The sequence below is a fragment of the Taudactylus pleione genome, unplaced genomic scaffold, assembly GCF_031769625.1.
Source record: "Taudactylus pleione unplaced genomic scaffold, aTauple2 ptg000019l, whole genome shotgun sequence".
NCBI classification, from domain to species: domain Eukaryota; kingdom Metazoa; phylum Chordata; class Amphibia; order Anura; family Myobatrachidae; genus Taudactylus; species Taudactylus pleione.
Genome location: NW_028284421.1, coordinates 29249784 through 29277756, shown reverse-complemented (window position 1 = coordinate 29277756; position 27973 = coordinate 29249784). Strand labels below are relative to the sequence as shown.

Genomic DNA, 27973 nt, shown 5'->3' with positions numbered 1-27973 from the left:
ACGTACCCCTCCCCCTAGTGCATAACCCCTTTCCCTAACCCTCCCTCTAGCACCAGTACTTACCATTGGAATCCCAGCAGTCGGGACGGAAGTGCCAAGATTCTGATAATTGTTGGGATTCTGGCGTCGGCATTCTGACCACCGGAATCCTAGCAGTCGGGATTCTGACCGCATCACGTTGTGTTATCTCCCTGTGTTACTGTTATGTACTCTGGGCCTGATTCAGAGACGGACGCTCTGAAGAGCGCTCGCTCTTAATCAGGGCGGTTTTTTTTTTTTGGAGCGGCCTCCTGGCCGCTCGCATAGCCTTGAGTGACCACCCACAGCTATACCGAGCGGCCAGGTTGATGGTCGCGATGGTCAAGACCATCGGGCTAGCGACGAGACCCTTGTGGTAGGGTCTCGTGGCCGCAAGCCCCGGAGAGCTTTCGGCTCTAATAGAGCCGGAAGATCTCCCACTGACATCACTGGTGATGTCAGTGGGGCCGCCCACAAATGGCAGGCATTCGCTTGGGAACGCCTCCGTTTGTGAAGCCACCCCCGGCCACGCCTACCAAACGGGGCGAGCTGTCACTCACCATCGACAGCTCGCCCCCTTTGGTGCGAGACCCGGAGCGACGGAGCACCCATCGCTAGCCGGGTCTCGCGCATGCGCACGACGGAGTCGGCTCCGTTGTGCACATGCCCAGTGGGTAAACATTGACCCAGTGTGAGCGCTCAGTGCTTGCGACCGGGTCTGAATCAGGCCCTCTGTTATTACAGAAATTGTCCAGAATTAGGGCTGGCCATCAGTACCTGACCCATTGATGGTTGCCATTGATGGTTGTTTTAGCAGGAACCATCGATGGTTAGAAACTATTCTATCGAATAGCTGTGCATGAGCAGAAGAGTCTTTGTGTGGCTCCCTCGACACAGCAGTTGGCTGTTACTATTTGCACTGCTGAGGAGGATGGGATGGACCTCGGTTCACCTGCAACAGCAGTGGTTGTTTTTTTTAATTTTCTTTACGTTCCTCTTTTTTTAATTTCACTCAGCTCAGCGCAGAGACAGAGCTGACACACGCCCACATCGGCAGGGCAAGACGCAAGAAGCCGCCTTCCCTGTTTATGAAGAGAAATACAGTGGGTGGTGAAGGAAGGGACTGCTGAGTACTGACTGACAGCAGATGTCAGACAGCCCTCAGCATGCCTGCGCTGCAGCAGCTGCCGCTGGCTCTGCTGCCGTGGCCCGTGACTGTCAGCACGCAGCACAGCAGGACTTGTAGTGAATAGTGAGTGTTGTGGGGTGGGCACAATAAAAAAAAATTGTCATCATCACCACACCCATCATTAATGGCAGAAAACCATATGGTTCTCTGCCATCGATGGTAAAAGCATTCGACATCGGCCATAAACCATTGATGATTTTGAATCATTGATAGCCGATGGCCATCCCTATCCAGAATATGATGGAGTGAAGTAATGAAGTTATTCATGTGTATACCTGTCATGTCTGTATGCTGTTAAACCAAACCAGTTTATTATTATAAATAGTTTTAACACAAAGAGTTTTCCAGTGTGTGCCTATTGGTAGTGTATGAAAGAAGATTTTATTGGCTAATCACAAACATAAGGAAACCAGGGCCTGATTCAGACCCAGACGCTATGCTGCGCTCACATTGAACGATTTTTCGCAATCTGCGCATGCATATAGGTCGCAATGCATGTGCGCGAACCAGTCATTGCATAATTAGCAAAGTAGCGTTATTACACACGTGACTGGGTTGTATTTTAGCCAGAACTGCTCGCAATGTTGTGGTAGGAAAAGGCTACCACAAGCACTGCGAGCAGCTCCGATGGCTCTCGATGTTCCCGATTAATCCTACAACTGCCGGAGATGACGTGTGTTGCGAGTGGCAAAGGGGCGTCTTTATACAGATGCGAGCGCATAGTGCGGCCACTCGCTATTACTTTGTGGGCGGCTTTACGCGACGCAGTGCGAGCACATGATTTAAATAGCCGGCCCCTTTTAGCCAGCGAGCGGCAGCAAATAGCGTCCGGGTCTGAATCAGGCCCTCAGTACCATCAGATTCCAGAAAAATAAGCATTGGCAGTCTCAATATTGAAAAATCTGCTTCTGAGAAGTGAGTGTCCCGTCCCCCACCACAGACCCTGCCCCCATTAGGGCTGCTGCCAGAAATTTCCTTGGCTGGTTTTCCATCCCAAACCGCCCCTATGTACAGATGTGTCCTCACATATCTTTGCTGCAGTTACTACACACAGCCCCTCTTCGCACACCAGGTCCCGTGAGACTCTGCTAGTGCCAGTTGTCTTTTTGCATCTTCTTTTTGCCAAAAATGCGTATGTCACAATGCGATGTGACTATGACGCACCAGGAGACTGTGCTGTTTAATTTTAAATGTGATACTTGTATATCTGTGTGCATATCAAATGAATCAGCACAGTCTCCTGGTGCATCCTAGTTGAATTGCACTTTAGGAGCATTTTCGTCAAAAAAAAGAGTTGCACAGAACCTGGTGGCTCACTCAGACCAGGCATGTCGTGCTGCTGGCTTATTGAGGATAGATGTAGCAGGGCACATCTGTATTAAGTCTCATCTGTTGAGAAGGGGTGTTGGGATATTACAACAGACTTGGGGGTCTATTTACTAAGCCTTGGATGGAGGTAAAGTTGACGGCTATAAGGAACCAGCCAATCAGATCCTGTCAGGTCACAGGCTGTGCTTAAAAAATTAGCTGGTTGGCTGGTACCTTATCTCTGTCGACTTTATCTCCATCTAGGCTTAGTAAATAGACCCCTTGGACCTTATAGTGTTGTTTCAGTGACCATGGGTGCCGAGAGGGGGGGGGGCGGGTACAGTTTACGCGGGTCCGGGGTTGCTAGAGGGGCCTGGCATCGCCCTCCCCCTCCCTCACAGCAGCTCAGCACACAGCTTGTGCTGGGCTGCTGTTTGAGACTGCTCGTGGCTGCTGCAGCAGCCGGAGCAGTCTCCTGGGGCTGTGGGGGGGAGCGATCACACTGATCGCGCCCCCCCTTGCTTAGCACCGGGCTGGTGATAAAGTGATGCTTATTTCTTTTTTTTTTCAAGGGGACATGGCCACACCTCACACGATTAGGCCACGCCCCCTCCATTACACCCGCCCGGCCAAACTCTCAACGGCCCTGTCAGTGACACTGGAGATGGCAGGTGGTGCTGTTGCTAAATGTCTTATCACTCTGTTACTGTTATGTATTCTGGCCTGATTCAGAGCCGGACGCTCTGACAGAGCGCTCATTCTGAATCAGGGCCGGGCTATTTTTTTTTTAGAAAGGCCTCCTGGCCGCTCGCATAGCTGTGGGTGGCCACCCACAGCTATAGCGAGCGGCTAGGAAGATGGTCGCGATGGTCAAGACCATCGGGCTTGCGAAGAGACCCTTGTGGTAGGGTCTCGTTGCCGCAAGCCCCAGAGAGATTTCAGCTCTAACTTTGTTGTGAGACCCGGAGCGACGGAGTGCCCGTCGCTATCCGGGTCTCACGCATGCGCACGACGGAGCCGGCGCCTTCGTGCGCATACACACTGGCCCACTATCGACCCGGCTGCGAGCGCACATCGCTTGTGATCGGGTCTTAATCAGGCCCTCTGTTACAGGAAACTGAACGATTTTTTCAACGATTGAACGATAATGACGTCGTTATAGTTAAATCATTCAAAAAATCATTACGTGTGTATGCACCTAAAGAGTGTCCAAGTGTATGCCTACTGACAGTGTGTATGAAAGAATATTTGATCTGCTAAATACCACATCTCTTCTAGCACAGAGGTCGCTTAGAACAACACTCTCATCACTGACGACACTAGGGGAGTGCAGGCCGCACCAGGTGACACCATCTGAGGGGGTGACACCAAAATAGCAGAGCTGCTCAGGGATGGTTTCAGGGGCAAAGAGAGGACGCCTGGGTGAAGGGAGCATGGCCTAATCGAGGGAGGCCTGGCCACGTCCCCTTAGGATTTTTTAAAACAAAAATATTTTTGCAAAGCCGCGCGGGGGGCGCAATCAGTTTGGTAGCTCTCCTCCACAGGCATAGGAGACTGCTGCAGCTGCTGCTCAGCAGCCGTGAGCAGTGTCCCACTTCAGGCCACCACACAGCAGTATGTGCTGGGCTGCTGTGATTTAATAGGGAGGGGGGCTGCCGGAGTGCTGGGTAAGCTCACTGTGTTCCAAGAACATGCGGTCACACCCCCCAAGATTAGGACACAAGGGGTGAGGCTTTGCTGCACTAGGCCACGCCCCCTTTACATCATCTCCTGAGAAACCAGGAAATCCCCATGCTGTAAACGGGACCCCGGTCGGACGACATGGGTTATCAGTTTACACTGCAAGGTTTCACGGGTCGTTTCCGTGTTGAACCCTACAAGTTACCTGGGTTGGATTGCTGGGTCACTCGACCCAGGAATCCAACCCTTGCCCATTTTACACCTAGAAGCAACCCCAGTTAACCCTGCAATAACCCGGGTTTTAGCTCTGGTGTAAAATGGATATGAATGGGGTCTAACCTGGGTTGAAAGTTGAAACCATGTCCGAAAACGCAGGTCAGACCCGAGTTATTGGTGGAAAATGGGTATTAGTGGTGGCTTTAGAAACTGACGAAGAAGCACTATCAACGCAGCCCAAGTAATTGAATAGCTAATAAGAAGCAAGACGATGTGTGCAAATGCATCCAATTGGTGTAGGCTTTATAATGATGCCTATAAAAATTTAATAAAAACAGGTACATTAATGTGTATTTAGGCAATACAGCATTTGCATGTCAAATATACAAATAAATTGCTTGATTTATGCATTGTGAGGAGAAGTGTATGTGCTCTGTTCAGAGAAACAATAGGATTGGGCTATTATATAGAGTCACTGAAATGTTTATTACATACAGGATCAGCAAGTGGGGATATCACTCTTGATTGAATCTGTCTGGTGCACTAAGCATAATAACAACACCCAGGTACTAGAACTGCAAACCATATACCGTATATACTCGAGTATAAGTCGAACCGAATATAAGCCGAGGTACCTAATTTTACCACAAAAAACTGGGAAAACTTATTGACTCGAGTATAAGCCTAGGGTGGGAAATGCAGCAGCTACTGGTAGTAATCCCCCCTCTGGTACTGTCCCCAGTAGTAATCCCCCCCTGGTAGTGCCCCCAGTATTAATCCCCCCCCTGGTAGTGCCCCCAGTAGCAACATCCCCCCTGGTAGTGCCCCCAATATTAATCCCCCCCCTGGTAGTGCCCCCAGTAGCAACATCCCCCCTGGTAGTGCCCCCAATATTAATCCCCCCCCTGGTAGTGCCCCCAGTAGCAATATCCCCCCCTGGTAGTGCCCCCAGTATTAACCCCCCCTGGTAGTGCCCCCAGTAGCAACATCCCCCCCTGGTAGTGCCCCCAGTATTAATCCCCCCTGGTAGTGCCCCCAGTAGCAACATCCCCCCTGGTAGTGCCACCAATATTAATCCCCCCCCTGGTAGTGCCCCCAGTAGCAACATCCCCCCTGGTAGTGCCCCCAGTATTCCCCCCCTCCCTGGTAGTGCCCCCAGTAGCAACATCCCCCCCTGGTAGTTCCCCCATTATTAATCCCCCCCTCTGGTAGTGCCCCGAGTAGCGATATCGCCCCCTGGTAGTACCCCCCCAGTAGAAAGAAATGTAAAAAAAAAAAAACACTTACCTGTAACCCCGCTCCTGGTCCCGATGCTGCTACAGGCTCCTCCGCCGCTTTGCATAATGGGAGAGACGTCGTCATGACGACGTCTCTCCCATTACCCACTGCGGGAGCCGGTAGATGGCTCCCGCAGTGGGAGCAGCAGTAGCCGCTGAGAGTCTGACAGACTCTCAGCGGCTGCTGATTACACCAAACACATAGCTGCTGGCTCCGGCGGCTGTGTGTTTAGCAGTGTGTAGTGCTGACCGAACTCCGTCCGGTCAGCGCTACACACGCGGTGCAGGCTGTGTCACAGTGACACAGTCTGCACCGCGGCCCACATGGTACGCTACTCAGCGGCGTACCATGCGGGCATGACTCGAGTATAAGCCGAGGGGGTGCTTTTTCAGCACAAAAAATGTGCTGAAAAACTCGTCTTATACTCGAGTATATACGGTAGCTAGGATGTATTAAATAAATGATGTAACAATTATCTGTATAAGGTTTTACATTTGGAATTAAGTGTTAAAATATCAGACGTCGGCTATTGATATAGCTTGTACACACGGATAGCTCATATTGCTACATTTCATTATTTACTGTGACAAGCATATCTAACATTTTGCCTTTCTCTTCCTCTGCTATCTTCTGTGCTGCATTTATATATGGTACACAATACAGTGGTGCTGATTATTTTATAATGTATGTGTTGTGGTCTGTGTTTTTTGTCTTTTGTTGGTCTTTTTAAGTGCATAGAAAATAAAAGTTATGTATTAATGTATTTTGAGAACTATTTTTTACTAAGAGTGCCCCCATCAAGGAGTTTCTTTCTGTTATCCTACTATATAGGTGAATTTTTGTCAGTTACATATTGCTTTACTCTAGGGGAGCACCACCTACCGAGTTATGGGATAGGGATGTTTTTTTCCCCTAACTTATTGATATATATGTTGGTCTCTTGAATCTTATATAATCTATGTAATCCTGTGCGGAGTCCTCTCTGTGTTTTTGTAGAAGATGTAATCTCCAAGCGCCTGGGAGAAGTGTTCCACTGCACCCATGTGCAGTGTGAACGGCGCCAACCTGGGAATAACCCGGATCGGCGCCATATTGGAAAAGGGGTATGTCCAGTGTCTGACCCATTTTGGAACTGTGGGCCTGATTCAGACCTGGTCGCAAGGCTGCATTCGGGAATTGACCGCAGAAAGCTCACAAAGACTTCATACAGTGATTGTCAGGAAGTGACCTTTTGAGGGTGGTGACGGGGAGAGGTCAGAGAAACGCAGGCGTACCTGGGCGTTTAGACGCTGTTTCAGGGGCGTGCATAATTAGGCCCCAGCGACGGCATACGCATCCTAATGTCTAGTTACACACACAACCATTAGCAATGTCTGCAGTAGGGTCAAGTCAACCACAACTTGTGCGTGTGGGTCCGATTGTTCTCGATGTTACCGATGTTTTCGCCGTCTTGCAAGAACGTAAGTGAAGGGAAATAGGCGGCATTATGTAGTGTTGGGTATCTACTTATTGTGCTGCAGTTACATTGCGTATGCGGTCATAAGCATATTTTCACCTCAACCGGGCCTGAATCAGGCCCAGTGTTCCAAATCTCGGGTCACCCTGGACTTAGATGAAAAAGCAGTATCACACTGCACCTTCGATCTGAGTTATTTCTGGGTCAGCCCCATTCACACTGAACCCGGGTCTCCCCTGCTAAACTTGTGAGGTCATAAAAAGTGGGAGGTGACTGCTCCATGGCCACCAATCAGCTCATTTTAGGCATGGACCGGGTCGGATAACCCAGGTCACGCCATTTACACTGTGCCATTACCCAGGTCCATCCTGGGTCCAACCCTGGTAGCTGCATGGATTGAATGCCCGGATTAACTTTCAAGGACCCTTTTCCACTGAGCCCAGTGGCAGATCTAGACTTTACTTTTAAGGGTAGGGGGGGGGGGGAAGGCGGTTTAAGAATAATACTAACTCCCCCCCTGGATCCCCCCACAATGATAATATGGTCCACGAGCAGACTCCCCCCAGTCCCACATGTGCGCCGGAACCCCCACAATAATAATATGCTCCATAAGCAGGCTCTTCCAGTCCCACATGTCTATCAGACCCCCCTGGACCCCCCACATTAACAATATGATCCACAAGCAGGCTCCTCCCAGGCCCACATGTACACCTGACCCACTCACCGACCCCTAATGGTATGCTCCACATTCCACAATGATGCACAGCAACAAATAATCTGCATTTACCACCAGAACACCGGTCCATCACAGCCCAGTCTGCTCCACTCTTCAAGATGGCGCCCGCCTCGACGGATCTTCAGCGTCACTCCACCCTGTTTTCACTGCGCATGCGCAAAGGAGGACAAGGGGGGCCAGCCGCCAGCTGCGGAAGAGATTCTACTACTATGTAACTGTCGAAGCGGAATAATTGGCTGAGACAAGTTCAGTTTAAAATTTAATCGCGGCAACGCCATCTTGCGACTGACCGCAAGATGCCATCTTGAAAATGAGATTGCAAGACGCCATTTTGCGAATGGCCGCCTAAGCGCCATTTTAGATAAACTCACATTTTAGTACATGTGGCGATAATACTATTAACACCATGCGATTGCATCTTTCACCATTTCTCATACACACATTAATACGCACAATTGCGCTGTTAACTAGTCGCATATTAGCGAATGCATAGGACTTTGTATGAAACCGCTGTTTTATTAGCTTTATGCGCACGCATCTGCCCCAAGTTAACTAGCGTCCTTATATCAAACCCTGAATACTCACACATTACATATTTACACATAAGGTTTAATAAGCTTTAAAGTATATGATTTAAGTTGGTTCCGTTAGTTTAAATGCTGAGAAATAAAGATATTTGATAACTAAGGTTTTATATATACTAGGAAAGTCGTGTTTGGTTTCGTACTGATGCATACTCTTTCAACAGAATTCCGGTACAATCGGTGTGAAGATCACATCATGCATTCTCAACTTATGGACCACAGAGACTACAAGCAACAAAATGTATATTTCATGAACAACTGTTAGGATGTTACAGGGGGCGGGAAGGGAAAGACCCCCAGCTGTTAGAGGCAGGGAGAGTCTATTTGAACCAGCCTGTTAAATGCTCTGTAACAGATGCTTCTCCCCTGGAACCAATGACATCAGCAACAAACGTCTCTATTGTCCTGTCTATTCTGGGGGGGTATAAATATGTGTGCTCAAACGCTGAGTTCTTAGTCTTCGTGCTGAATGACGAGGGGTCTCTTGCTGATGCCTATCTTCGGGTCCGGAAGCGCTGCGTATGTATACTGTATTTGGGTCTGTATAATTCCTTTTGCGCCTAAATTGTGTCTGGATCAATTGCGTGTAACTGTCTGAACTTTTACTTGAATAACACTTGTGCTTTGGAACCACAGATTCCAGGTCTGAGTCTTTATTTATTGTATGACTGCTTTGTGCTGAAAGATCGCTATCAGTCTCCATGTGAATCAAGGAAGCTGACTAGAATCCAGGGACAAGAGAGGAAAAAGTTTGTTTTCCTCTGTTGATAGAACCTTATGTTTAAAGGGGTGCCGCAGTACTGAGTACACGGCTAAGTCACAGGTTTGCGCATAGCAAAGACGCACTTTTGTGTACGCAGCTAAAAAGTCATTATACGGTTGTGTGATAGTCGCATTATTGTGTATGCGGCTGGTCACACACTAGAGTATACGCACTTCCGGTTCTGCTGCCACGTGTTTTAACAAAGCCGTTGAGGTTTACCTTTTTCAATTGTTACCAATATCTGGCTTACGTTTATTTTTTTGCGCAGGAAAAAAAGTGTGTAACAGTGAATATTTGTTGAACAAAGTTAAGGGTATCGTATGATCCTTAAGGGCTAGGTGCAAGGGTTAGTCTAGCCGCTCGGTAAGTAGCTTTACCGTTCTATACACAGTAGAAGGTGTACATGTTGTCTTTGTTGTAGAGAGGTGCATGGGAGTGGCCGACATATAAACTCCAGTAGGTGTGGAAGTTGCCTTACTAAATCTTATCCGGGTGTGGAAGTTGCCTTTTTCAAATCTTGTCCAGGTGTGTGGGCGCCGCCGACTTAAATCGTCCACAGGTAAGTGAAAGTATCTAGATTGTCTTTCACCAGTTTAAATCTTTATTGAAAAGCGTAGGAGTTGTCTCAGAATGGGAGCCACGCAAACAGTAGAGATGTTAGACAATGATGTGCTGCTAATGGAGGCGCCGATCGGATCGGCCCGTCGTATTATGCATACTAAGTACGGTACTTATGCAATAAGGTATTGTGATTTATGGTTTAATATGACGAGGAAGAGTGTTAGACCGTTTCCCAGAATTGGTCTGATGCGCTCCCGAGAGAAAAAGGTTAAATATTTTGAATGTTTAAAACTGTGGCAGCATGAAGGGGATGCGTGGCTTAAAAATGTGCAAACGACGCAAACTAGCGTCGTGAGCACATTGCCAGAATATACATCCGCAGCGCTAAATTGCAATATGGGTGAGTCGCAAAATTGCGCGTCCGTGCGGCAAGGTAGCATCGTGGAGAGTATTGCCAGCAGTTCACGCTCACCTCCCCCACCTTATGTGGATGGAGGTGCAAGTACAGTTACCAAAAATACCCATAAAAATGTAACAAGCAACTTGTACCCTCTCTTAAGCAACTATAAAGAAAATGTTCATGATGTGGATGATGAGCCTATTGTAATGTCTGCCATTTCCCATGCTGTGCAGATGATAGATGCTGCATCACCACAAATCACGAGTGGTGCCGCCATCTCCTTCGGTAACAGCAAGGGAAGTGTTAATGCCCTCTGCACCCATAGAGGAAGTTGTTCATACTATACGTAGCAGCAGCAGCAGACTAAACCCTCAGCCAGGTAATCAAGTCAAAGGTAGCAGCGCTACCGGTCTGCATCCCATTCGGACAATAACTGTTCCAAATGGAAATGCAGATGCAAACGGTATAGTGCCTACGAGGGAAGTAGTAATGCATTGTCCTTGGACAAGAGCAGAACTAAATTCCATCATAAATGATTTCCCCGATCCCAAAAAGGAATTAGCCAAATGTCAAAGATTTTTGAGAAATTTGGGTAGTTCACATGAACCCACTAACAAAGATTGGCATGTGGTGTTAAGGGCCTGTCTACCACGCAATACCGACGTCACAAAATTTATCACGGATTGTGAATTGGATGGTGACGTTCCCTTAACAGACCAAGTAAACCAAGGTAACATTTCCCGCATTGTAACTCAATTGGGTATATATTTTCCAGTAGTAGTTAACTGGAACAACATTTTCACCATTAAGCAGAAGGAGAGTGAATCTGCAGAAGATTATTGTGACCGGGCTCTTCAGGCTATCACCCAGTACACTGGGATAGAGGATATTAAAGATAGCACTCACCACAGGGGAATGATAGTCACGATTCTTGTGGACGGTCTGAAAGAGAGTTTAAAAACTCGGGTTCAGACCTCACAGCCTGGCTGGCGGGGACTCACAATAGATACCCTCAAAGAAACCTCCATCGAACATGATAAAAACATCTCCAAGAAGAGAGAAGCCCAGAGCGAAAAACTAATGGCTGTCAGTATACAAGCTCTGGAAGGAATGACGGTAACATCCAAGCCAACAGACACACTTGCACTTGCACACACACTCACTTCTGAACAAGTATGTGCTCTCACTAACCCTATGCAACAACAAACACAACTCTATCCCACTAACCCGATGCAACCACAGGTCCCATGCTACCCACCAACTTCTTATCCCCCACAATACCCTTACTCTCCCTATCCTTACCCATATCCACCACCTTTACCCTCTGCGCAAACCTCACAACACCACGTGTTCACCCGATACACGAACATGTTTTAACTGTAAACAACCAGGACACTTAAGTAGAAACTGTACAGTAAAAAGAGTAGGGACCCCACATCAGGGAAGACCTGGATATCCCCATAAGGGATATGCACAGAAGCCAGCAAGTGTCCAGCAGGCACCAGCTCCAATTGTGGCCGTAAATGCTTTATTAGAGAATGGTAGCCAACGCTAGGGGTCAGGTCATACCTGTAGTCTACAGATAGTCAGGTTAGCGGGAAGTACTAGGGAAGAACCGGTCATGATGGTTGATGTAGCTGGTACTGAATATCCTTTTCTTGTAGACACAGGGGCGACCAGGTCAGTGATAAAATCTCCCGTTAATTTACAGGTGACCAATGAGACAGTACCAACAATGGGTGTAACAGGTAAAGTGGAACATTATCCTTTAACAAAGTCCACAGAGGTTACTACTGGGCCGTTGCATACCAGGCATTCTTTTCTCCTGGCTGCTGCGGCTCCTACTAACCTACTGGGCAGAGACTTGTTATGTAAGATGGGATGTGTTATATATTGCACCCCTGATGGTGCATTTTTAGATATCCCAGAGAGAATGGTATACGAGGTGCGGGATATGTTAGACACTCCTCAAAGGATAATGTATCACTCTACAGTTTTAAATGAAACTCCATCACAGGTAGATGAAATGTTGTCCCTAATTCCAGATTCCTTTTGGACTAAAGATGGACAGGACACTGGATTAATGGCAAACGTAAGCCCAGTAATGGTAAATTTAAAAAGCGGAAAGCAAGCTCCAAAAATTCCCCAGTACCCACTAAAACAGGAGGTAGAATTAGGGGTTTTTCCAATAATTGAGCGATTATTGCAACAGGGAATTTTAGTTTGTACAGCTAGTGTAGCCAACAGTCCCATCTTCCCGGTGAAGAAGAGTGGTGGGAGGGGTTATAGGCTGGTATAAGACCTTAGAGGTGTTAATAAGGTAGTAGAGAGCCAATTCCCTGTAGTGCCAAATCCAGCTGTCATTTTGATGCAGATCCCACCAAATGCAACCCATTTCACTGTCATTGACCTCTGTTCTGCTTTCTTCTCTGTGCCTCTCCATCCTGACTGTCAGTATCTATTCACATTTACATACAGAGGTTTACAATACACATGGACACGGTTACCCCAAGGTTTCATAGACAGCCCCAGTATCTTCTCCCAGGCATTGCACAACTGTTTACAATCTTTTCAACCTGCCAATGGATCTGTTCTAATTCAATATGTGACAATTTATTGCTATGTTCTGACTTGTTTATGTCATGTTTGAATGATACTAAACTTTTGTTACTTCATCTCTCACAAACAGGACACAAGGTTGCTAAGGACAAACTACAGCCGTGCCAATCCAGAGTAAAATATTTGGGACACTGACTAACCCAGGGGTTACGACATCTTACAACAGATAGAATCCAGGCCATACAAAACATGGCACTGCCGCAGAATCAACAGCAAATTCATACCTTCTTGGGAATGTGTGGATACTGTAGAATGTGGATCCCAGGTTTTTCTATTTTGGCCCTTACCTTTACAGGAATTAGTTTCTTCCTCAAAGCCCGATCGTGTCATACACACAGAGCAATCAGAGCAGGCTTTCCTTAATCTTAAGGATAGTCTGACAAGAGCTCCTGCATTGGGAATACCTGATTATGAAAAACCTTTTGATTTGTATTGTACGGAAGCCGATGGTTGTGCTGCAGGTGTCCTTACACAAAAACATGGTGATGCCAGTAGGCCTGTAGCATACTACGGTGCCCAATTGGACACTGTGGCAAGATCACTCCCCACCTGTTTGAGAAGTGTAGCAGCTACCGCTCTATTGGTGAGTAAAAGTGAGGACGTAGTATTGAGCCATGATATGATTGTCTACACTCCCCATGCTGTATCTGCTCTGTTGAACTCAGCTCAAACCAGACACGTCTCCTCGGCTAGGTTCACCAAATGGGAACTAGCTCTAATTGCTCCTGCAAATAGTTTGCAGTACGCTGAATCCAGCAACATACCTACCATATATACAACATGATGTACAAAGGGTGGAAGGAGAGGAGTTGCTGGCGGGAGGTGAGTTCGGCAAACATAATGATACGCACGATTGTATGACATATCTGAATCAGACCTTTACTGCTAGACCTGACATACATGACACACCTTTAGAGAATGTGGATGTAACATTTTATACGGATGGGAGTTGTCATAGACAAACAGACACAGGTGAATTATGTACAGGTTATGCTGTTGTAAATGACACAGACATCATAGAAGCTAAACCTCTTGATCCTCCTCACTCAGCCCAGGTGGCAGAGTTAGTAGCACTAACTAGAGCGTGTGAACTGGCAGCAGGCAAATCTGCTAACATTTACACTGACTCGAGGTATGTGTTCGGGGTGGTGCATGATTTCGGGGCTCTATGGCGTCTGAGAAATTTTATGACAGCAGAAGGCACACCAGTTGCACATTCCCAACACATAAAACATCTTTTAGAAGCAATGCAACTGCCCAAAGCGGTGGCAGTAATTAAATGCAAAGCCCAGACATGTGAGGATGACCCGGTGTCACTGGGCAACAACAGAGCTGATGAAGCTGCAAAATGGGCAGCAGGGTTAAAAATGTTTTCTCCAACTGAAACAATTATGTAATTTCAAACAATTGATATGCTGAAATTAATTGAGATGCAAAATTTGTGTTCAATTCAGGAAAAATCCATTTGGAAGTCCAAGGGATGTGGGTAAGAGTCCTCTGGGCTCTGGAGGGACGGATATGGTAAGCCAGTAGCCCCCAAGGCATATTACCCCAGCCTGGCTAAGGCAGCACACGGGTGACTCATCTGGGTAAACAGGGTATGTGCAAGTTGTTGAGGGCATACTGGTGCGCACCAGGTTTTTCTTCACAAGCAGAAAAGATAGCAATGTCCTGTCTGACCTGCTTGAGAAAGAACATAGGGAAAGCGATCCCTACCAAACCGTCCCACATTCCACTGACTGATGGACCTTTCCAGGTGATACAAATTGATTTCATCCAATTACCACCCTGCAGGAACCTTAAGTATGTATTAGTGTGCACAGACGTATTTTCTAACTGGGTTGAGGCCTACCCAGCTGCCACTAATACTGCTGCGTTTACTGCCAAGAAAATAGTTCAGGAATTTGTATGCAGGTACGGTATCCCTAAAATTATCGAGAGTGATAGGGGTACTCATTTCACAGGTGATGTTTTTCAAAATATGTGTAAGCTGATGGGTATTAATAGCCGACTTCATACCCCCTACCGACCGTAAGCCAGTGCCAAGGTAGAGAGGATGAATGGGACTATTAAAAATAAGTTAAGTAAAATCATGGCAGAGACTGGACTAGGCTGGCCAGAAGCATTACCTTTGGTCCTACATAGCATAAGGACCACTCCTAGACCTCCTCTGAATCTGTCCCCATTTGAAATATTGTTCGGTAGACAATCTCATTCGATTATAAGTCCACAGGAAGACCTGAAGGGTAACAACGAGGTAACTTATATCAATGAGTAAGCAGTTAAAGCAGCAGCAGAAACTGAAATTGTTGTCTAAAGATATGCCTGAAACTAACTGTCATGATGTTGAACCAGGAGAATATGTAATGATCAGAAATTTCTTGCGTTCAGGTTGTTTGACTGATAGGTGGGAAGGTCCGTATCAGGTGCTGCTGACGAGTACTACATCTTTGAAGGTGGCCGAGAGAGATACCTGGGTCCATTCCACTCACTGCAAAAAGGTCAATCAACCGGTGGAGAAACAAGTCGGAGACGAAGCTGATAGCGTGGACCTGTCAATCGTGAGCTTGTTCCGGGAGGATTGAACAGGTTGTAGTGAGATACCTGAACTGAGGGAAATTTGCAGATCTTGTTGTGACAATGGACAGACCTGCTGTGTTCATTTTCATATTCTCTTTTAGAGTGTTCACCATCCTGGTCAGTTCGGGGATATCCAGTGTCTGTGATGGGGGACCGATTGAGGAAACGGGAGCTGATGGCAGTGCTGATGGAGTGGAGTCAGGAGGAGTGCAATGCCAATCAGGGGAGTGTCTGACCAATCTTAGTACTGTTATTGTTAAGAGAGCTGTCATTCCGGATACTTGAGGAAGGTGTGGAGGTTTATCGTCTGAAGATTCCTGTATTTGTGAGCTTTGTGGGTCCCTAGTTGATGAGAACTGTATCCAACGGTGCCAACCTAAATATAATCCGTACTGGGGTGGGTATCCTCTAGAGGATTATCATAGCTTGGTAGGCAAAGTGTTCAATCAAACTGATTGCTGGGTGTGTTCACATGTGCCACAGGGACAGCATAACGTAGGGTTGGTGCCATTTCCGCTAAATACCACGGAAATTTTAGAATTGCAAAAAGGGAAAACCTTGGATGGAAAATTTCTCTCATCCAGACCACCTCATTTCAAACTCCATCAATTCCAAGTAGATAGATCACTTTTGTGCTTAAACATAACCAACCCCAATAAACCTGGGAGTTGGGAAGTGACGGGCAATAATCAGACGATGACCTTCTCACAAAGAGCTGATAATGAGTCCATAAACTATGATCTGTTATGCTCCATTAAGTCTGGTGGGAAACATTTTAGGTATCGGTATACATTGAGTTCCACCAAAGAAATTATTGGTAAGGTGCCAAATGGTTATTGTGCTAAAATAATACAGCCAGAAATTTGCATGTACCAGATGGAAGACCCAGAAATAGGATTGTTTGCAAGGGAAATGTGCTTAATGATAATGATGCATACCATTCCTTATGTTCTCCCTGATAATGTATATTTCATATGTGGAAGAAAAGCGTATAAATGGCTCTCCCCGAGTTCCGAAGGTTTGTGTTACCTGGGAACAGTAGTCCCAGAAGTTATGACCCTCACACATGTTGAAATGCTGGGTATACATAAAAACACACCATCACCATATCTTCACACACATTATGAACACAGAGACAAAAGAAATATGATACCTGGTGACATACATAAAGCCACTCAGTTAATCAGTGAGACAACTGGCTTTCAAGGTTTAGTTGCATTGGATCCCACCAGGATTGCTCGGGGTACATAAAATGTTAGATATATCCAGGAACTTGCTAAATTGATAGATAATATCACCGAGATGTACGATGACACATTCAGGTATACAGGGAGAGAATTGCAAGCGTACAAGAAAGAACTGGTGCAACACAGGCTAGTGCTGAATTATTTAACTGCTGTTACTGGAGGATATTGCGTAACATTGGCCACCCAATTTGGAGTAAAATGTTGCACCTATGTTACCAATGATACCAGCGACCCCAAGGAGGTGATAGACCGGAAGATGGATGTAATTCTGCAGCTAAAATGGGAGTTTCGTAAGAACCATAACGCTTCAGTAGCTGAAGTAGGGGAGAAGATAGAAGGATGGGTTTCATGGTTGAACCCAATGAAATGGTTCTCAGGTCTAGGGGAATGGGTCCAGGAAGTGATCGCCAGCATAGCCAAATTCTTGATCCTTATACTAATTGTCATCATAATAATTGGCATATGCGTCTGGTGTGTTCCTTTTGTGTTAAAGTGTGGAAAATGTAAAAACAGAGTAAAACACAAGAACAAAACTATGATGGTGGTCAGTAATGACAATATGAATACCGAGGTAAATATAGAACTGCAGTACAACCCTGAACTAGGAAATACCATCATTTAATGTATTACATTTAGCTATGCATAGAATGTTGTGTTGAAATGTTATTTTTAAAACACCTCAGGTAATGTCAAGTCTCAATTCCCCTTCAAGACTGCTTTTATAAGACTGGTGCATTCCCACACCTTTAACATGATCTTCCAAGATCTGCGGTGTGCGTATAATAGTAGTTTTATGTCCCTACCCAGAGACACATTATTGATGGATTAAGAACCACCTTGTGCCATCCCACAAAAATACTAAATACTATGTAAATGTAAGCCTAAACTAAATTCTAATAGCAGATTGTGATAGCATGTTGTTTGCTATCAAAGGGTGGACTGTCGAAGCTGAATAATTGGCTGAGACAAGTTCAGTTTAAAATGTAATCGCGATGACGCCATCTTGCGACTGGCCGCAAGACGCCATCTTGAAAATGAGATCACAAGACGCCATTTTGCGAATGGCCGCCTAAGCGCCATTTTAGATAAACTCATATTTTAGTACATGTGGTGATAATACTATTAGCACCATGCGATTGCATCTTTCACCATTTCTCATACACACATTAATACCCACAATTGCGCTGTTAACTAGTCGCATATTAGCGAATGCATAGGATTTTGTATGAAACCGCTGTTTTTTTAGCTTTATGCACACGCATCTGCCCCAAGTTAACTAGCATCCTTATATCAAACCCCGAATACTCACACATTACATAATCACACATAAGGTTTAATAAGCTTTAAAGTATATGATTTAAGTTGGTTCAGTTAGTTTAAATGCTGAGAAATAAACATATTTGATAACTAAGGTTTTATATATACTAGGAAAGTCGTGTTTGGTTTCATACTGATGCGTACTCTTTCAACAGAATTCCGGTACTATCGGTGTGAAGATCGCATCATGTATTCTCAACTTATGGACCGCAGAGACTACAAGCAACAAAATGTATATTTCATGAACAACTGTTAGGATGTTACAGGGGGCGGGAAGGGAAAGACTCCCAGCTGTTAGAGGCAGGAAGAGTCTATTTGAACCAGCCTGTTAAATGCTCTGTAACAGATGCTTCTCCCCTGGAACCAATGACATCAGCAACAAACTTCTCTATTGTCCTGTCTATTCTGGGGGGGTATAAATATGTATGCTCAAATGCTGGGTTCTTAGTCTTCGTGCTGAATGCTGAATTGCGAGGGTTCTCTTGCTGATGCCTATATTCGGGTCCAGAAGCGCTGCGTATGTATACTGTACTTGGGTCTGTATAATTCCTTTTGCGCCTAAATTGTGTCTGGATCAATTGCGTGTAACTGTCTGAACTTTTACTTGAATAACACTTGTGCTTTGGAACCACAGATTCCAGGTCTAAGTCTTTATTTACTGTATGACTGCGTATGCAAATTAGCGTCATCCTCAGAAGGTATAGGCAGGTTATCAGAAGGTATAGGAAGGAGTGTATAGAGGTTCTGATCTAGTATCGTTATAACTCAGCCATCCCCGCCGCGGCCACCCAGCACCAGTCTCTGGCTGCAGAGAGTCTGTCACATATACGTGATGTGACAGACGGCGCGCCTGCTCTGCTGATGACGGCTGCCTGGCTGAGCCTATTTCTTTGTAATGAAGTGGGTGGGGCTCTTGGGAATCGGGGCTTTGTGTACGGGGGGTGAGCGCCCTGATCGCCCCCACCCCCCTGGATCCGCTACCCGAGAAGACCCAGTAATAACCGGGGTTATTGCAGCAGTGGAAAAGGAGTATTAGTAAGTATGGGGTTTACTTGTAGCGATAAAAACATTGATAGTAAACCGATGTTCAAGTCTATTTTAAAGTGTGGTTGCTTGGCTGTTTCCCATTAGCTTGGTATTTAGCAAATAAGTGGATTGCAAAACTGCTGGAAAATGCAAAACCAATGTTTAGCAAATACACCCTGAGGTTTTGATTGGAAACTAGAATGGAAAAGAATGGAAAAGTGGAAGCTATAGTAGGGATAGAAATCGATAAATGTGAGGTTGAGGTAAATTGATCTTATTTTACATACATTTTGTCATATTGTCATACAGATGTTGGTACAACAGTGTTTTTTAACCAATAAAATGTGTTAATATTTTGTTTTACCCGTGTACAGAAATCTACGAATTATGGCCATACAGTCATTACACTGATTACTACGTACTGCTACAAGAATGCTCTGTTTTATCGCTTTATATAATCCTGTCATGCAATACACCTAAATCCGTCCATTGTCTGTTAACTAGGGAATGTTGGTAATTGTAATGTGGAATATAAAGAAGGGCATGTTAATAAAATAAATGGGGGGGGGGGGGGGGACAGGTGAAGAATGAGTCACTACCCTCACATGAATGAAGAGAAGTGGATGCCATAATATTAGTGACATTATATACTAGTGGCTTATCTTTCTGCTACTAGGGGACACCAACAGTGGTGTTTCCACTAATGAGCAAATATGCTTTAATCACAGATTCAACCTATTTCATGATTGTGATCCTATGGGATGGTAAAAAATAACAATATACGTCCATGAGAACATTGTGGATAATCTTTTGAGTTATCAGAGGAGTTGTTGTGATGCTTTTACTCACCAATCCGATCCAAGCGGTCTAGTGCCACGCTCTCAAATGCCCGTCTCATCATTGGATACTCCTCCAGAACCTCATTGAAATGGTCTACACTCAATGAGTACAGTCGACAGTATGTGTCAGCTCTCACACTCGCGGTTCGTCGACCTCGTGTCAGCAGGCATATTTCTGGGAGGGATGTAATAAAAACATCAATGTTACAACAAAAATCCTGCTTCCGTGCTTTATAAAAATTGGCACCTGTAAAAATGATGTTTGTGCACAAATAATAGCTGGCAGAGCCAAGTAGTGACTGAACATTTATATAGCTATACTAGCAAATAATAGGACTTGTCAGATCCTCAGCCGCCTGTCCCTGTCAGTAGCTCCCTCTGACCCCGCCGCCTCCTGTCCTGTTATACTTACCTCCACGTTCCCGGTTCTCTTCTCTACCGAAGTAGCAGTGGGTGCAAGTACGTCTCATCTAATGAGCACGGCATGCACAGTAGGAACTGTGTGGTGCGCCGTGCACAGGCAGAACCATAACTAGACTTTTTTGGTGCCCTGGGCCAGAAAGAGTAAAACGTGCACCCTAAAAAGGGGTGTTGCCTCATGGACTGCCATCAGAAATTGTGGATAGCTCCATATGTTAGGTGTCTGACTGCCATGTGAGAGGTGATGGGTTTGGCTCCCAGGTTTGACAGTATTTTGAAATGTGTGTTTTAATTAAAAGAGAATGTGACTGAAGGTGCTGAAGGAGGTGGCCAGAAGGAGGGGGAGTCGGCCAGTAAAGAGATAGGGGCAGCCAGGAGATGCTGGAGATAAAAGAAAAGCAAACTACAAGTGAGAATGATTATAAACAGAAAATTGACAGCCCCATACAGCGCCCCCTCCCTGCTGTGCCCTGTGCTGTGGCACATGTCGCACCACCCTAGTTACGGCCCTGCCCACAGGTAATGACGAGGCTGAAGTTAGCTTCTTATTTGACCAGCTTCTTATTCATGCTCCAGCTTCTTATTCAGAACATGTTATGTTAAAACACTGAAATCAAATTGGATAGCTAAGTACATTGTATAAACAAAGAGTGTCTATTACACAAATCTCAATTGTATTGTGCTTGGTCTAACACGGTTTGGGGTTGCTGTGCAAGGCAAATTGCAAGTGGGTCATATTTCAGTGACCCCCCCCTCTTTGGGTTCCAAGTGTCAAATTTGTTGCCCAAGGCTATTTGCACAACTACAGCTACTTATTCAAATGTATAACATCTGGTCCCTGTGCCCACTTTACCACCCTATTTCATGCCCAAAACCTTGCTGCGTCAAGCACAATACAATTGAGATTTGTGTAATAGACACCCTTTTTTGTTTGTGAACTTAGCGATCCAATTTGATTTAATTGTTTTAATCTAACATGTTCTGAATAAAGCCAGGTACACACTAGACTAGTGGTCTCCAACCTTTGGGGTGGGAGCTACTTGAGAAAAATGAGACGTCTTGAAGAGCCACATTTTATTTTAGAAAGCTAAAATCTGGCTAATAACCAAATTTGTCGTAGAAAAACAATACAGTGATAAAGCTACTAAGCCTTGGATGGAGATAAAGTGAATGGAGATAAAGGGCCTGATTCAGAGCCGGACGCTATTTGCGGTCGTTCGTTCTGAAAAAAGGGGTGGCTATTCAAATGAACCGTTCGCTCTTTGCAGTCTGTTCACGCCTCTATGTCTGAACGAGCGAACAAAACTTGCGGTCGTTTTTTTGGAAACTACGCCCCCTGGCCGCTCGCATCCTACGTCATGTCCGCTATTTATTAGATTAATCGAGTACATCGACCAGCGTATGAACTGCTCGCTATTCTTGTGGTTGGTTTTTCCTACCGCAATCTTGCTAGCAGTTCTGACTATAAAATAACCCAGTGACGTGGTCAATGACGCTGCTATATTAATTATGCACACCCATAAAACGCCCGTTTTGACCTTTAAGCACGCCTGCGTTCTGATCTCCACTCCCCGTTTTCAAGCACCTTCCCCTGTTACCACCCACATACGCCTCCTCCTGTCACTCAAAATAGCAGGCTTTCGCTATTTAGCGAACAAACGATTTTCGGCCGCACTGACTGGTTCGCGCATGCGTATTACAATCCGTACGCATGCGCAGTTGGGCAAACATCGCTCGGAACGAACGAGCGGCCACTTACGAGCGGCTCTGAATCAGACCCAAAGTCCCAACCAATCAGCTCCTAACGGCGATTTTTCAAACACAGCCTGTGACATGGCAGTTGGGAGCTGATTGGCTGGGACTTTATCTCCATCCACTTTATGGTCCCACACCCCTTTTTCAAAGTGCCCAATCTGTACCTCTGATGCCTGTTGAGAGCTGTCAGCTGGGAGAGCCGGGTGCTACTGGATGTATTATGACTGCAGGTGGGAAAGTGGATGGCAAGGTCCCACACTCCCACCAAACAAGTGGCCGGTCAGCGCTGCTCTAAAGAACACTGTTAGCGCTGCTCTTAACAATGTCAGCGCCGTGAGCTTAGTGTCGTAAGGCGAGCTACTGCCGTGCCGCCGCCTGTGGTGTATATAGTTCTCATTGCTGTGTAAGTATTCCGGTCGCAGGTTGCAACGGATCTTATTTTTTCTATGTATTAGTTGGCGCATGAATCTCTATTCTGTGTCTTTGGTTTCCTGTAGTTTTCAGTAAAGAATCATGCAACACTCACTGTGTCCAGGTTATTAAGAAACCCTTATTGAAGTATAAGTCAAAGACTTAACACCGCCGACCCTGTAAGGTGAGCTACCCCGATTGCGGCTGCGAGCCACTGGTATATCGCAAGCGACGGGTTGGTGACCGCTGCACTAGATGATGTCTAGTGTATACTGACCTCGCTCACAATGGAACCCGGTATGTGTATGCACTTGCCGAGGCAGGCAGCGACGAAATGACGCGTGGGGCCATGCTGTATGAGGCTGCATTGCCCCCGCTGACTATATCGCTCGTCATACCTACATGTAGGTGCGACGGACGAGGTCACTGACGACGTGCGGAAGCGCGCATCGTCAGTGACATTTTCCGTACAAAATGGACGACTAAAGGAATTTGTCATAACAATTGCTCGTTATTGGCAAATTAGTTTACAATGTTGTCTAGTGTGTACCCGGCTTAGGAAACTGGAGCATGAATAAGAAGCCAACGTCAGCCTCGTCAGGTAATGTGACAGTCTTGTGACAGCCCTACCGAGAATTACAGAATGCTGCAATTTATGTTGCATGTGATAAATCATGTTGACTGAAAAGAATGGGAAGTGCATTGTGCCGCATGCTGTGTACATTAGCAATACGCATACAACAAAAGGCTAAAAATGTAACAGCTGCACACAATAAATAGCAAGAAATTACATGGGATTAATTTATATGATTTGTCTGACAAAAATTGATGGCTGAATTCTGTCTGTGTGTTTTTAACAGTCAACAGTTTTTATAAATGTTGCACTTTGTATGTTACGGACCCCTGAGGGCGCTGTCTTTCCAATTATTAATAACAGTTTTAAGATTTAATCTCTGGCTGTGCTGAGCAGACAATGAAATAACAGTATACAGAATGTTCATTAAGAAATATTATTTATATTACTTCTATTTACGTAAATGGCAACAGCAATATAACAAACACAGGAATAAAACAAAACTGCTTATTAAACAATGAGGTAAGGTCTTTGTAAAATGGGTATATTGTAAATATGCAGTGTTATGTGCAATAAAAGCAAGTTACTTTAGTTGAAATGATTTCCAGCAATTCACTGTGTGTAAACGAATGGTTCTATTCAGCTAGCAAATTTCTACATAAATCGTGCAGAAATAATCTTTTCTGCATAATTTAGGTATTCCCGCTATTTAGCAAAGGGTTAATTAAGACGATAACGCAATTATCGTCTCCGTTAATGCACCGCTACTACAATATTGCACTGTAATGCACTTTTTCTAATATGCAGGTAGCAGGAAAACAGAAAAAAGAGGCGTAAAAGTTTACTTTATTATATGATGCCATCTTCTTATTTCAGCCGAAAAACTGCAGGGACAGAGGGATCTCGTCCAATCAGGCCCTGACGCCGGCTGAAGCTCCTCCTACTATCCTCCCCGACTCGGTAACTACACCTCCACTGTGTAATTTTATATATATATATATATATATATACATACATACATACACATATATATATATACATACATACATATACACACATACTAGCTGATGTACCTGGTTTCACCCGGGGAGACCTTAGATATTTTCATTTCCTTCATGCCATCTTAATTTATATGCTTAGTTTATTTTATGCCTCCGGTGTAAATGAGTGTGCTAGACTCAAGATTAAGTGAATTAAGATTTTTAGTTTTTGTTTTTTTTTGCAAACAATTTTTATTGGCATTAAGAGCAAAAACAACAGAAACATGTTTGTACAAGGCGTGTTGGTTGGGTCATGTGAAAGAGGTACTCAGCGGAGCTGGTGTAGTTATCCCGCTTCACAACTTGATGGAGAACTCCTCCCAGTTGTCCATGATGGAGAACTCCTCCCAGTTGTCTACCACATGCCACACAATTAGTCCACGCACCTCCCTAGTCATTAGCTGAGTGTCATACATGAGATAGGAGAGGGACCAGAACAGGCAGGCTCCATCTCCTGCGATGGGGACAGTGATGTGAGGCACCATCTCCCCTTTAACATTTCCATATTGCCATGTTCCATTTGCCATGTTCGAGAAAATTAAATATCCAAATACAAAGCAAGTGAAGTATCCAAATGGAAATAAACCTAGTCAAAGTGTCCTTAGCAGTGGCGACTCCAGAGGTGTGTTTGCAGCGCAGTCCAATCTATATACAGGGTGGTCCATAAGTGTGGAAGGAAATGAGTAAGGAAATATTAATTTAGTGTCTACACATATGATATGGGAGTGGGATTCAACTCTAATTTTTTATTTGGGAAGGTAGTCAAGTGACATATCAACCAGATGCAGAATTTCATAAGGAAAACAATGGTGTTCTTCGTTTTAATGTATCTTATTCATTCTTGAATTTTAACTGAGTTTTATTTAGCATGACAATGGCAATGGCACTAACACAAACAGGATGTGTTGAAATTGTCTTGATATGTGGAAAACGAAGCACACAAGCTATTACAAATGATTCCAACCAATGTCACCCAAATAGGCCACTCATTACTCACAGAGCACTTGCCAAATTCCTTGCCAAATTTAAAGAAACCGGATCAGTTGCAGATAAACCAAAATGTGGATGACTAAAAACTGTTATAGACGAAGCAACAACAACTGCTGTGCTGGCATCATTTTCAAAGAGCCCACAAAGTACCACTCGTCGTCTGTCTCGTGAATGTCAGGTAAGTCATACGGCCATTTTGAGAATTTTGTCTACAAGTAAATGGCACCTCTATAAGATTTAGATGTTGCAACACCTGACTGAGGATGACCCAGACCGTTGGGTGGAGTTTGCACACTGGGTAGCACAGCAACTACAACTGAACCCTCATTTTCCACACCAGGTATTGTTTAGTGATGAGGCACATTTCTTCATCAATATAGAACTGCAGGTACAGGTCAGAGACAAACCTGCACTGGATGGATGCCTATAGGGTTGTAGCCTCGGCAAAATAGTTGGTATGGTGTAGTTTGTGGGGTACCCGTATTGAGGGACCATTCTTTATTGATGGAACAGTAACAGCAGCACATTACATGAAGAGATTTTTCCCTCATTATGATGGGCCATATACTAATTTCTTCCAGCATGGTGCCCCACTCATTGTGGACTCATTGTAAGGGAATATCTTGATATGCAGTTTCCCCAAAGGTGGATTGGTTGCAGAGGTCCAGTCCAGTAGCCACCTTTAAAATATACATATCCTATAAATTTTAATGTTAAAACTGGAGAATGAATAAAGATACATTAAAACAAAGAACACCATTGTTTCTCTTATAAAATTCTGCATCTGTTTGATATGTCACGTGACTACCTCCCCAATTAAAAAATTAGATTTGAAGATGGCTGACTTCAAGATGTTCGCCATACTGGTGACATACCCTAAAAAGTTTTCCTCCCATATCAAAGGTGTAGACACTGGATTAACATTTCCTTACTCATTTCCTTTTCATAAGGGTGTTTCCACACGTTTGAACCACCCTGTATACAAAAATTAAATGTCCTGATTGACTCATTGACTCATCAACACCCAGCCCAAACCTCTGAACCTAGAAACATAAAAATTGGGCAGTATATGCCTTCCATGATGTAAGTGCCCACTAAGACGTGTTTTTTCAAAATTCAACCCCTAAGGGGGTGAAAAGGACTAAAATGTTTCCTCCCTCTGTGCAATGTCCTGCCTGACTGTCTCATTGTGGCTGTGGCACAGTTCATATTCAAATGCCAACTATCATCCCAAGTGCTGCCAAACATCACTAGCAGTTGGTGTGGCTCCTCTATTTGAATAGGGAGTGAAGGGAATGTGTTACTACACAAAAGAGGGAGAGGAATGTATTACTACACAGGTATAGGAGGGGAATGTGTTACTACAGAGGTGAGAGAGGAAATGTGTTACTGCACAGGTGAGGGAGGGGAATGTCAAATGTGTTACTATGGGGTAAAGGAAGGGAATGTTTTACAACAAAGGTGAGGGAGGGGAATGTGTTACTCCAGAGGTGAGGGAGGGGAATGTGTTACTCCAGAGGTAAGGGAGGGGAATGTCAAATGTGTTACTACGGGGTGAGGGAAGGGATTGTGTTACAACATGGGAGAGGAAGAGGAATGTGTTACTACACGGGTATATAGTAGGAGTGGAATGTGTTACTACAGAGGTGAGAGAGGAAAATGTGTTACTACACAGGCGAGGGAGGGGAATGTCAAATTTGTTTCTACGGGGTAAAGGAAGGGAATGTGTTACAACATAGGCGAGGGAGTGCAATGTGTTACTCCAGAGGTGAGGGAGGGGAATAAGTTACTACAGTTGTGTGAGAGTAATGTGTTACTACAGGTGAGAGGGAGGGATTGTATTTCTACACAGGTGAGGGAGGGGAATGTCAAATGTGTTATATCATGTAGAGATTTATACGTATTATCTGGTTTCTCCAGATAAATTGATGTACTGTAAGCCCTGTTTACTGATACAAAATTTTAGTTTTTACCTTTTTTTCACTGTTCCCATTCCATTTATGTGAAAAAATGATTCTTTAATTTCAAATTTGTCCAATTCCCAGTAAGGGTCTGATTTAGCATGACAATAAATAAACCACAGGGACAGACACTTAATATGGCTGGAGATGACCTAAGTGGAAACTGTTTTTCTCATAGACAACTTTATGTGGCCCTTTTGCGTATCATGTCAAAACTCAAACTTTACATGTTGATGTCAAGAGGACAAACGACTAATGTTGTCTACATGGCAATCTTATAAGACCTCGGTTAATAAAGAACTATTGACGTAAATTCTAAAATGCTCCTGTGTGATGCCGGGACGGGTCGCTAGTATAGTATGTATAAAAATCAATATATACAGTATATACTGTGCAGGGATGGAGCATTGAGCAGAGCAGGCAGTCTTTCCAATCTACCAAAAATACTGCCTGCAAAGTCTTTGCAAGGGACAGCAGTAACACAACCGCTGTCGGTGAAAAGTTTTTTCCTGAATAGCGAGAAAAAAAAAATATTGTGTTAATGCTGTCTGAAAATATTCCGGACAAGATCGGTATTAATGCAGAATTGAGCCTAAAGAACGGGTAAACTGATAGACTTCAGGAGGCCAGCTTTCTGTCACCTTGTGTAGTTGCTCTGTAATCACACATGGGCAATGAAACCTTTTTATTGCACTGTTAAGAATTGGAAACTCTTTAAAAGATAGCTAAAATGTATTTGCTAGAAAGAACCACATTTGGGTCAATCTAAGCTTATTTTCCTGAATGGAAGCATAATTGATTAAAGCAATAATTCCCCAAATACATATTTTTAAAGATCTCTGAATAAATGTGTATCTTCTGAAAGTAACAGAAGAACATCAAGAATTTCAAGAATATATACAAGCAGGTTGGGTACAGGATCCTGGTGGTTGGGATGCTGGTGGTCAGAATCCCGACGCCTGAACGTAATTAGCCTAACTCTCCCCCTATCCCACCTTTCCCACA

General features: G+C 44.7%; 1 protein-coding gene across 1 annotated transcript in view; it reads right to left on the bottom strand.

The window, feature by feature from the left end:
- The window catches only part of HCN4 (hyperpolarization activated cyclic nucleotide gated potassium channel 4), a 202495-nt gene that overhangs the window by 11412 nt on the left and 163110 nt on the right, over positions 1–27973 (bottom strand). Inside the window, exon 7 of the mRNA XM_088446221.1 lies at positions 19828–19992. Within this exon, the coding sequence (XP_088302347.1) occupies positions 19828–19992 (165 nt within the window). The remainder of the gene's footprint in view (positions 1–19827; positions 19993–27973) is intronic.